A 12,916-nucleotide genomic window follows, 5' to 3' on the forward strand; every position below is an offset into this window, starting at 1 on the left:
TCAGGAGCTCTCATAAGGCAGGTCTCGTGGTAACAGATTCCCTCAGCATTTGGTTTTCTGAAAGGGTCTTATTTCTCTCTTGTGCTTATGAAGCTTAGTTTGGCTGGATATTAAATTCTTTGTTGGGATATAGAGATCCAAGATGGCCGATCAGACACAACTCCAGCATACAACACCCAGCAAGAGAGATGCAGAAATCCAAAGATCTCCTAGCTCCAACTGAGGTACCAGGTGCATTTCAATGGGTCTGGTCCGATGGTGAGCAAAGCCCACTCAGGGCAGACCAAGGCAGGGAGGGGTGCTGCTTAACCCAGAAAATTCATCTAACTGGCAAGTTGGAGGCTCCCCCTCTGGCACTCTAGTCCAGATACAGCGCTTCCCCCAAAGCCTCAGCAATACACAGAACAGGAGATCTTTGCCAGTCAAGCACCGGGAATTACAAGCACTGAATTAAATAAGAGCCTGCAGACTGAGCTATCGCCCCCTGCCCCTGCCCAGAGAGAGAGGGAGCTATAAGTGGGAGCAGCTGGGCAGGCCCCTACCCCATGACCGGAGAGAAAAGCTGAAATGGGGAGATGGCAGGGTGTGGCTAGGTGGGTCCCTACCCTCCCCCAAAAACCCCAGAGGACTGAAGCTCTGACTCTAGTGGGTTGCATAGCCTGTGCCACAGTCTGAGATGAACGCTGAATGATCCAGCCCAGTGGAGGAAGGGTACAACCCACCACTAGAGGGGTGGGACTGGGCTACATGTTTTAACAAAAACACAGGAAGCCTACGTAGCAACGGGACAGCGTTCGTGACAACCCAGCAGCGCCTACAGGTCAGCGGAAGAGACAGGCCTAATCTCCCAGTATAAAGAAAAAAGACACAGGAAGCTTCCCTAGTAACCTGAAGGAGTCCCTAGAAACCCAATAGGGCTTCCACAGGCGGACAAGCGACCTCATCAGGCAGCTCCCTGACACCACAGCCAGGTAAATCCACAAAGATGGGGGAAAAAACAGCGCAAAAAAGATGAAACCATCAAAGACCAGAACACCTGTTCTCCTTCAAGGGATCACAACTCCTCAACAACACAGGATCACAACTTGACAGAGGAGTGCGATGAATAGACAGAAACAGGCTTCAGAAGGTGGATAATAGCAAACTTTTCTGAGCTAAAGGAACACGTTCTAACTCAATGCAAAGAAACCAAAAACCTTGAAAAAAGGCTAGACGAAATGCTAACTAGAATAACCAGCTTAGAGAAGAACATAAACGACTTGATGGAGTTGAAAAACACAGCACGAGAACTACATGAAGCAAACACAAGTTTTAATAGCCAAATCGATCAAGCAGAAGAAAGGATATCAGAGATTGAAGATCAACTCAATGAAATAAAAAGAGAAGGCAAGACAAGAGAAAAAAGAGTGAAAAGAAATGAACAAAGCCTCTAAGAAATAGATTTTGTGAAAAGACCTAATCTACACTTGATCAGTGTACCTGAATATGATGGGGAGAATGAATCCAAACTGGAAAACACACTCCACAATATTATCCGGGAGAACTTCCCAAGCCTAGCAAGGCAATCCAAATTTAAAATTCAGGAAATACAGAGAACTCCACAAAGATATTCCTCAAGAAGAGCAACCCCAAGGCACATAATTGTCAGATTCAACAGGGGTGAAATGAAGGAAAAAATGCTAAGGGCAGCCAGAGAGACAGGTCAGGTCACCCACAGAGGGAAGCCAATCAGACTCACAGCAGATCTCTTGGCAGAAACCCTACAAGCCAGAAGAGAGTGGGGGCCAATATTCAACATCCTTAAAGAAAAGAACTTTCAACCCAGAATCTTATATCTAGCCAAACTAAGCTTCGTAAGTAAAGGGGAAATAAAATCCTTTACAGACAAGCAATTATTGACAGATTTTGTCACCACCAGACCTGTTCTACAAGAGCTCCTGAAAGAAACACTAAGCATGGAAAGGAACAAGTACCAGTCACTGCAAAAGCAAACCAGTTGGCAAAGACCAAAAATGCAATGAAGAAAATGAGTCAAATAATGGGAAAGAAAACCAGCCAGTAACAAAATGGCAGGATCAAATTCACACATAACAATATTAACATTGAATGTAAATGGCCTAAGTGCCCCAATCAAAAGACACAGACTGGCAAACTGTATAAAAATCAGAACCCATCAGTGTGCTGTATTCAGGAAACCCATCTCACATACAAAGACACACATAGACTCAAAATAAAGGGATGGAAGAAGATTTACCAAGCAAATGGAGAATAAAAAAAGGTAGGGGTTGCAATCCTAGTCTCTGATAAAATGGACTTCAAACCAACAAATATCAAAAGAGACAAAGAAAGGTGCTACATAATGGTAAAACCATCAATCCAACAGGAAGAGCTAACTATCCTAAATATATACACCCCCAACACAGGAGCACCCAGATACATAAAGCAAGTTCTTAACGACCTAAAACGAGATTTAGACTCCCACACAATAATAGTGGGAAACTTTAACACTCCACTGTCAATATTAGACAGATCAACAAGGCAGAAAATTAACAAGGACATCCAGGACTTGAATGCAGAGCTGGACCAAGCGGACCTAATAGGCATATACAGAACGCTCCACCCCAAATCCACAGAATTTACATTTTTCTCAGCACCACATTGCACTTACTCTAAAATTGACCACATCATTGGAAGAAAATCACTCCTCAGCAAATGCAAAAAAACAGAAATCATAACAAACAGTCTATCAGACCACAGCACAATGAGACTAGAACTCAGGATCAAGAAACACACTCAAACCCGCACAACCACTTGGAAACTGAACAACTTGCTTCTGTATGTCGACTGGATAAACAATGAAATGAAGGCAGAAATAAAGATGGTCTTCGAAACCAACCAGAATGAAGACACAACTTACCAGAATCTCTGGGACACCTTTAAAGCAGTGTCGAGAGGGAAATTTATAGCAATAAATGCCCATCAGAGAAGAGAGGAGAGATCTAAAATTGACACCCTATCATCAAAATTGAAAGAGCTAGAGGAGCAAGGTCAAAAAAACTCAAAAGCTAGCAGAAGACAAGAAATAACTAAGATCAGAGCAGAATTGAAGGAGATAGAGACACAAAAAAAAACCTTCAAAAAATCAATAAATCCAGGAGCTGGTTTTTTGAAAAGATAACAAAATAGACCACTAGCCAGATTAATAAAAAAAGAAAAGGGAGAAGAATCAAATAGATGCAATAAAAAATGATAAAGGGGATGTCACCACGCAATAAAAAATGATAAAGGGGATGTCACCACTGATCCCACAGAAATACAAACTACCATCAGAGATTATTACAAACAGCTCTACTCACATAAACCAGTAAACCAGGAAGAAATGGATAAATTCCTAGACATTTGTACTCTACCAAGACTAAACCAGGAGGAAGTTGAAATCCTGAATAGACCAATAACAAGGGCTGAAGTAGAGGCAGCAATCAATAGCCTACCAACCAAAAAAAGTCCAGGTCCAGACGGGTTCACAGCCGAATTCTACCAGATGTACAAAGAGGAGCTGGTTCCATTCCTTCTGAAACTGTATCAAACAATACAAAAGGAGGGAATCCTCCTTAACTAATTTTGAGACCAACATCATCCTGATACCAAAACCAGGCAGAGACTCAACTAAAAAAGAAAACTTCAGGCCAATATCCATGATGAACATCGATGCAAAAATCTTCAATAAAATACTGGCAAACGGATTGCAACAGCACATCAAGAAGCTTATCCATCACGACCAAGTAGGCTTCATCCCAGGGATGCAAGGCTGAGGAGTGATTTTCATCCCAGGGGTGCATTTGCTGAGGAGTGATTTTCTTCCAAGGTTCAACATATGCAAATCCATATATGTAATCCATCACATAAATGGAACCAAAGACAAAAACCACATGATTATCTCAATAGATGCAGAGAAGGCCTTCAATAAAATTCAACAGCCCTTCATGCTAAAAACTCTCAATAAACTAGGTATTGACGGAATGTATCATAAAATGATATAAACTATATATGACAAACCTACAGCCCATATCATGCTGAATGGGCAAAAGCTGGAAGAATTCCCTTTGAAATCAGGCACCAGACAAGGAAGCCTTCTCTCACTACTCCTATTCAACATAGTATTGTAAGTTCTAGCCAGAGCAATCAGGCAAGAAAAAGAAATAAAGGGTATTCAATTAGGAAAGGAGGAAGTCAAACTGTCTCTATTTGCAGATGACATGATTGTATATCTAGAAGACCCCATCGTCTCAGCCCAAAATCTTCTCAAACTGATAAGCAACTTCAGCAAAGTCTCAGGATACAAAATCAATGTGCAGAAATCACAGGCATTCCTATATACCAATAACAGACAAACAGAGAGTCAAATCAAGAGCGAACTCCCATTCACAATTGCTACAAAGAGAATAAAATACCCAGGAATACAATTAACAAATGATGTAAAGGACCTCTTCAAGGAGAACTACAAACCACTGCTCAACGAAATAAGAGAGGACACAAACAGATGGAGAAACATTCCATGCTCATGGTTAGGAAGAATCAATATCATGAAAATGGCCATACCGCCCAAAGTAATCTATAGATTCAATGCTATCCCCATCAAGCTACCAATGACATTCTTCACAGAACTGGAAAAAAACACTTTAAACTTCATTTGGAATCACAAAAGACCCTGCATAGCCAAGACAATCCTAAGCAAAAAGAACAAAGCTGGAGGCATCACACTGCCGGACTTCATACTATACTACAAGGCTACAGTAATCAAAACAGCATGGTACTGGTGCCAAAACAGAGGTATACACCAATGGAACAGAACAGAGGCCTCGAAGGCATTGCCACACATCTACAACCATCTGATCTTTGACAAACCCAGCAAAAACAAGCAATGGGGTAAGGACTCCATGTTTAATAAATGGCATTGGGAAAACTGGCTAGCGATGTGCAGAAAGCAGAAACTGGACCCCTACCTGTCACCTTACACTAAAATTAACTCCAGATGGATCAAAGATTTAAACATAAAACCTAACACCATAAAAACACTAGAAGGAAACGTAGGCAAAACCATCCAGGACATAGGCATAGGCAATGACTTCATGACTAAAACACCAAAAGCAATGGCAATAAAAGCCAAGATAGACAAATGGGATCTAATTAAACTCCAGAGCTTCTGTACAGCAAAAGACACCATCATTAGAATGAATCAGCAACCAATAGAATGGGAAAAAATTTTTGCAATCTACTGATCTTTCAAAGGGCTAATATCCAGAATCTACAAAGAACTAAAACAGATTTACAAGAAAGAAAACAAACAACCCCATTCAAAAGTGGGCGAAGGATATGAACAGACACTTTTCAAAAGAGGACATATATGAGACCAACAAACATATGAAAAAATGCTCATCATCACTGATCATCAGAGAAATGCAAATCAAAACTACACTGAGATATCATCTCACACCAGTTAGAATGGCGATCATTAAAAAATCTGGAGACAGCAGATGCTGGAGAGGATGAGAGGATGTGGATAAATAGGAACACTCTTACACAGTTGGTGAGAGTGTAAATTAGTTCAACCATTGTGGAAGATAGTGTGGCGATTTCTCAAGGATCTAGAAATAGAAATGCCATTTGACCCAGCAATCCCACTACTGGGTATATACCCAAAGAACTATAAATCGTTCTACTATAAAGACACATGCACACGTATGTTCATTGCAGCCCTGTGTACAATGGCAAAGACCTGGAATCAACCCAAATGCCCATCAATGATAGACTGGACAAAGAAAATGTGGTACATATACACCATGGAATACTACACAGCCATAAAAAATGATGAGTTCGTGTCCTTTGTAGGGACTTGGATGAATCTGGAAACCATCATTCTCGGCAAACTGACACAAGAACAGAAACCCAAACACTGTATGTTCTCACTCATAGGTGGGTGTTGAACAATGAGAACATGTGGACTCAGGGAGAGGAGCATCACACACTGAGGACAGTTGGAGCGGGTAGGGGAGAGACAGCGGGGGGTGGGGAGGGAGGGAAGGGTAGGGAAGGATAGCCTGGGGAAAAATGCCAGATATAGTATGCACCTAAAGTAAAATAAATTAATTTTAAAAAATTCTTTGTTGGAATTTCTTTTCTTTAAGAATGTTGAATATTGGCCCCCAATCTCTTCTTGCTTGTAGGGTTTCTGCTGAGAGGTATGCTTTTAGTCTCACGGGCTTCCCTTTGTAGGTGACCTGATCCTTCTCTCTAATTGCCTTTAACATTTTTTTCTTTCATTTTGACCTTGGAGAATCTGATGATTATGTGTCTTGGAGATGATCTTCTTGCGAAGTATTTTTCTGGGGTTCTCTGCATTTCCTCAGTTTGAATGTTGGCCTTTCTAGCTAGATTGGGGAAGTCTTCATGGATGATATCCTGAAATATGTTTTGTAAGTTGGCTCCTTTCTCCCCGTCTCTTCCAGGGACACCAGTGAGTTGTAGATTTGGTCTCTTTACATAATCCCATATTCCTCGGTGGTTTTGTTCATTTATTTTCATTCTTTTTTCTCTGTTCTTGTCTGACTGTCGTATTTCAGAAGGCCAGTCTTCAAGCTCTGAGATTCTTTCCTGAACTTGGCCTATTCTACTGTTAATACTTGCAGTTGCATTCTGAAATTCCTATAGAGTGTTTTTCAGCTCTATCAGGTCAGTTACATTCTTTTCTATACTAGCTATTTTGTCTGTCAGCTCCTGCATTGTTTATCATGATTTTTAGCTTCCTTGGACTAGCTTTCAGCATATTCCTGTAGCTCAATGATCATCATTCCTATCCATATTCTGAATTCTGTTTCTGTCATTTCAGCCTTTTCAACCCTGTTTAGAATCCTTGCTGGAGAGGTGATGCAGTCATTTGGAGGAAAGAAGGCACTCTGGCTTTTTGAGTTGTCAGGGTTCTTGTGCTCGTTCTTTCTCATCTTTGCGGGCTTGTCACTCTTCAATGTTTGAGTTTGCTGTCCTTTGGATGTGTTTTTTTCCCCTTTATCCTGTTTGATGGCCTTGAGTGTTTGATTGTAATATAAGGTGGATTCAGCCAACTGGATTAATTTCTGGAACATTTTAGGGGACAGTGCTCAGCTCCCAATTTCTGGACTGTGCATTCTAACACAACTTGGGGACTTGTATTGGGCCCCAACTTTGTTCTCTGGCTCCTCAAGGTTAGGAATCCACTGTACTGGGTAAGGCGAGATGCTCCCAGACTGCTGGCCACTCCACTTTGGCTGGGTGGTGTAAGCCAAAGTGTTTCATAGTGCAGTGACAGCAGGATCTGTCCCCATTCACATGTGCCAGTAGCAGTGGGTACAGCAGCTGTGCCAGAGTGGAAGCAGGTGGCGGGGAACCTACCTCCCTGCAGGTGTTCACCAGCGTGACAGAGGCAACACAGCTGGGCAGGGCTGTGGCCCCTGCTGGCAACTTTTGTGCAGTCACAGTGGAGGTGGTGTTAGTGCTGGGTTGGGACACTGGTGGGCACAGGCCTGGGTGCCTTTTCTGTGTCCTGCAAGCAGAAGTGGTCACTCAGGATAGAGGAGGATCTGTTGTTCTCTGCACAGTGTCAGGGTAAGGGTGGAGCACTGGCAGGGCAGGGCTGGCTGGCTCTGTGACCGCCAAGGCTCCCATCTGCAATGGCAGTGGGAGCAGGGGGCCAGCTGCCCTCCCACATCCTAGCCCATTTTTTAATGAAAAAATGAAAGCAAAACCTTCCAGTGCAGACACAAGCCAGTAAAGCATTGTGGGAAGTTGCCATGGGTCCTGGTAAAGCTGAAGTAAGGGGAGGGAGCATGTGGGCTGGTGCATGGCATAGGGTCGCCCCAGTGGAGCTCTCCCCCAGTCAAGCACAATCTGTGTAGAAACTATGGTGTGGGACCCCCAGGTCACCTGAGGCTGCCTTGCAAGCAGGCATGGCCACACTCGGGCCCCAGGAGAGGCCAGCTGACCAAGGGGTGCTCAAGTTAGACCGGCCCCATCTGATGGGCAAGACCACCCTGCAGAGTTCAGGACCAACAATTCCCCTAGGGCTGAAGTCTCCCATAGGAGCATGGGAATGGCCTAGGGGAATGGCCATCCCTGGCTATGCACCACTACAGACGCTCCCTCACCAAACCCCCTGGGCTCCACATCAGCTGGCTTGCTACCCCTACGACTTCTCTGAGCAGCTCTCCCTGCCAGGTCAAGGGCTCTCCTTCTGCCAGGGTTCCAGAGGCCATTGGTAAGAGCAAGTTGCTTCTTAATAGTTAACTCACCTTTCCTCCAGAGCCATTGAGGGCCAGGCTATTTTCTGTCGTTTTTTTTTTTTTCTAATAGCCACCCCAATGAGTGTAAAGTGCTATTGTTTTATGTTTTTTATTTGTGTTTCCTTAATTATTTTCCTTGGAGAAATGTCTATTCAAGCCTTTCACCCATTTTTTTTAAAAGAGGTTATTGTTGAGTTGTAGAAGTTCTTTATATATTCTGGATATTAACCCCTTATCAGTTACATGATTTATAAATATTTTTCCCAGTCACTGGGTTGCCTTTTCCCTCTGTTGATTGTGTCCTTTGAGGCACAGAAGTTTTTAAAATTTTGATGTAGTCCACCTTATTTGTTTTTTGTTGTTGCCTATGCTTTTGGTGTCATTTTCAAGAAATCATTGCCTAATGTCACAAAACTTTCTCCTATCTTTTCTTTTATGTGTTTTATTATTCTGGCCCTTACATTTAGGTCTTTGATCCATTTTGAGTTGATTTTTGTATATTGTGTAAGATAAGTGTCTGACTTCATTCTTTTTGTATGTGGATATCTAATTTTGCAGTTCCATTTATTGAAGCTGCCTTTTCCCCCACTGAATGGTCTTGGCATTCTTGTCAAAAGGATGGCACCTTGGCCCCTTGACCATAAATGTGAGGCTTTATTTCTGGCCTATTTTATTCCACTGTTTTATAAATCTGTCTTTATACTAATTCAACATTGTTTTGATTGCTGTAGCTTTGTGGTAAGTTTTGAAATCAGCAAGTATGAGACTTGCAATTTTATTCCTCTTTTTCAAGATGTTTTTGGCTATTCCAGATCACTTGTGATTCCATATTAATCTTAGGATGGATTTTCTTTTCTGCAAAAAAAATGCCATTAGAATTTTGTTAGGGATTGCATTGAATCTGTAGATCACTTTGGGTAGCATTTATATCTTTAATAACAATATTAAGCCTTCTAACTCATGAATACAAGATGTATTTCCACTTATTGGTATCTTTTCTTTCTTTAAGCAACATGTATAAAAGTCTTTTGTCTCCTTAGTTAAATGTATCCTAAATATTTTATTCTTTTTGATGCTATTATAAATGGAATTGTTGTCTTAATTTTATTTTCAGATTGTTCGTTGTTAGTGTATAGAAATGCATTAGAAATGCATTTTATTTTGTGTGTTGATTTTGTGTTCTGCAACTTTACTGAATTTATTTATTAGTTCCAACAGGTTTTTGGGGGGATTCTTTAGGATTTTCTACATATAAGATTATGTCATCTGAAAACAGAGCGTTTTACTTCTTCCTTTTCAACTTAAATGTATTTTATTTTTTTTTCTTGCCTAATTTCACTGGTTAGGACTTTCAGTACTATGTTGAATAAAAGTGCCGAAAGTGAGCATTCTTATCTTGTTTCTGATCTTAGAGGAAAAGCTTTCAGTCATTTACCATTCTGTTTGATGTTAGCTATGGGCTGTCAGCTGATATTTCAAACTATAGTTTGTTACATAGTTGCCATACTTTTACTTCTAGGAAATGATGGTAAAGCTGCTAAAACTGTCTTGCTTTTTCCATGAGAAACTTTTGAATAGCTAAAATAGCACTCACAAAAAACATCAAAGAATATTGAGACAATCCATAAAAGAGATTATGTAACTAGTGAATGAATATGAGAAACACAGGTTATCTAAGACCATTAAAGCAAGCCAGGCATGGTGGCTCATGCCTGTAATCCCAGCACTTTAGCAGGCTGAGGTGGGTGGATCCCTTGCAGCCAGAAGTTTGAAACCAGCATGGCCAATATGGTGAAACCCCGTCTCTACTAAAAATACAAAAATCAGGCAAGTGTGATGGTGCACACCTGTAATCCCAGCTGCTTGGGAGGCTGAGACACGAGAATTGCTTGGACCCTGGAGGTGGAGGTTACAATGAACCGAGATTGTGCCATTGCACTCCAGCCTGGGCAATGGAGCAAGTGTCTGTCTCAAAAAAAAAAAAAAAGAAAGAAAGAAAAGAAAAGAAAAAACAAGACCATTAAAGCAATAAGAAATCACTTTTTTTTTTTTTTTTTTTGAGACATACGGAGTCTTGCACTATCGCCTAGGCTGGAGTGCAATGGCGCGATCTCAGCTTACTACAACCTTTGCCTCCCAGGTTCATGCGATTCTTCTGCCTCAGCTTCCTGAGTAGCTGAGATTACAGGCGCATACCACCACACCCAGATAATTTTTTGTATTTTTAGTAGAGACGGCGTTTCACTGTGTTGGCCAGACTGATCTTGAACTCCTGACCTCATGATCCACCCGTCTCAGCCTCCCAAAGTGCTGGGATTACAGGCATGAGCCACCGCACCCGACCAGAAATCATCATTTTCTTATATGGAATTAGCATAATTATTGAAAATATAAATAAAACCCAATGGTGGCAAGTCTATGGTATCACTGGAACTCTGATACTTTGATGCCACTTTGGAGAGCAAACTGTTCTATGTGCTTTATATGCATCATTCTATTAGTATTTACAATAACTTTGAGATATACTATTCCCCCGTATTTTAATTGAAGAGAACAAGACACAGAGGGATTAAATAACTCGTTCAAGGCTACAAAACTAGACATTGATAGGCCTCAGATGTGACCACGGCCTATACTCCTGACCTCTGTGCTCTGTTGCCATATAAATGTGCAGACCTTTTGATCCAGTAATCCCATTCCATTCAGATGACTTAGTCCTAAGAAAATAAGATAGATGGGATAGAGCAGGGGTTGGGACTGCATACTTTTATTCAGAGTCTGTTATTAACTATCCGATGTTGGATGTTCTGAAAACCTAGCAATTTAAGACAAGACAAAAATATACATCCAGTCCGGGTCTTTAGGAAAACTTTTTTTTTTTCAGACGAGGTCTTGTTTTGTTGCCCAGGCTGGAGTGCAGTGGCGCAATCATGGCTCACTGCAGCCTTTACCTCCTGAACTCAATTGATCCACCTGACTCAGCCTCCTGACTAGCTGGGACTACCAGCACATGCCACCAGTGATTTTAGTTGCTAATTAAAATGTGGCAACTCCTATGGACGTAGAATGTTGTTTGGTCTCAGGTGACCGGAATATTCCAAAGCTGTAATGGACCTATCACTGCTTTCTAGCTCATCAGCAGAATATTATTTCCTATTTGCCTAATTCAGGGCTACAGACATTTCAAACTGCATTACTTTTGAATTAAAGTGGGGTTTCTGGAACTTTTCTCTTTCCCAGGGAGCTCATCCGCTGTTTGAAGTGGTATATGGACTGCTCAGCAGAACTGATTCGGCAGGACCACATTCAAGAAGCTATGCGGGTAATGTACTAAACTCTCCATGCATAAGAGGCCCACTCCTGCAATTATTTGTGAGTAATCTCAGTGATATAATGTGCAGGACAAATGTAGACATCACAGTACACTGGCCTGCTTTCAGGAACGACTGTCTTGATCCACATAATTTCTCTTTCCTTACCTTGATTTTGTCCCAGGAAGCCTTTATTCCTGATAATTTTATCTTGAAGAAGGAGGAAGGGATGATGTGCGCATGGCTCCTGTCCATCCTCCCCTGCCTGATTTTTTACCCATAGTGTCAGTCCTTCCTTCCACTGGCTAAAATATTGTAACTCCTTCTAAGCCAATGTTGGTGGCAACATTGATTAAATTAGGATCTTTTAATAGTATTATCTTTTTTGGTCGTTACCAAGCATTGATTTTTTGAACTGTTTTAAGCAAAAAGAGCTGAGTGGATGCACTGTATGTGGATTTGTTTCAAACAAGATAATCTTAAAATTGTGGCCTTAGGAAGAACCTCTGGTCTTCCATGGTCGTGACCACTGCCAGCATCCCTGCTTGGACAGGTTCCCTGAAAAGGCAGCCCTTTGCATTGCTACGTAGCTCCAATTGACAGGGAACTGTTCTCATTGTGAGTTAACTCCACTGTCTGATAATGTCTTTTCATGGCTACTGCTTCTGCTGTAAAGAAAAGCAAAGTAGTTTTGCTTTATTTCTGTCCTCTTTTAATATCATGTCATCTGCACCAAGTACTGGACCTGTGTGTGTTTTTGTATTTTCCACATCGTTAGCATGTGTAACAGAATATTTTCTCAAGCATTATAAAACTGAAGGAGCAAAATCAAATCATAGATTTGCATTTACTCTGCCTATTCTTTGCATATTCTGTAAAAAATCTGAGGCTACAAGGCTTATTTCTGTCTTCTTTCATACAAATGTCTACTGAGCACTACTATCTGTCCTAGGGGCTAAGAGGCAGTGATGAATAAGACCAGCCCATCTTCTTGAAGAACACACCTTCAGTGTCCTAAGGGGAGGCAGGCACAAACACAAGTGCACAGCAGGGTGCTGAGGCATGTGAGGAAAGGGCCTGGGTTCTCTTCTCAGAACCCTAGCACCTGTCAGGTGCCTAACACAATATTTGAAGGGATAAAAGTTGAGTTAAATGCAGAAGATTCTATATGAGCCTAAAAAATAATTGCCTAAGCATACTGGAGAAAGCAACACAGAAGTTATTTTCTCCTAAAAATCATTCGTTTATTCATTCAGTCAGTCAGTGTTGCTTGATACTTACCATGCTTCAGAC

The 12,916-nt window shown here is 41.5% G+C and overlaps 1 protein-coding gene across 5 annotated transcripts in view; it reads left to right on the plus strand.

Moving 5' to 3' along the window:
* The window catches only part of DOCK3 (dedicator of cytokinesis 3), a 610,183-nt gene that overhangs the window by 491,359 nt on the left and 105,908 nt on the right, over positions 1-12,916 (plus strand). For all 5 annotated transcript variants that reach the window (XM_064367135.1, XM_064367139.1, XM_064367136.1 and 2 more), the window contains exon 22: positions 11,553-11,634. In XM_064367135.1, the coding sequence (XP_064223205.1) occupies positions 11,553-11,634 (82 nt within the window). The remainder of the gene's footprint in view (positions 1-11,552; positions 11,635-12,916) is intronic.

This window comes from Aotus nancymaae, unplaced genomic scaffold (assembly GCF_030222135.1).
Source record: "Aotus nancymaae isolate 86718 unplaced genomic scaffold, 86718_ANA_hifiasm-v0.15.2.pri h1tg000067l, whole genome shotgun sequence".
Classification (NCBI taxonomy): Eukaryota; Metazoa; Chordata; class Mammalia; order Primates; family Aotidae; genus Aotus; species Aotus nancymaae.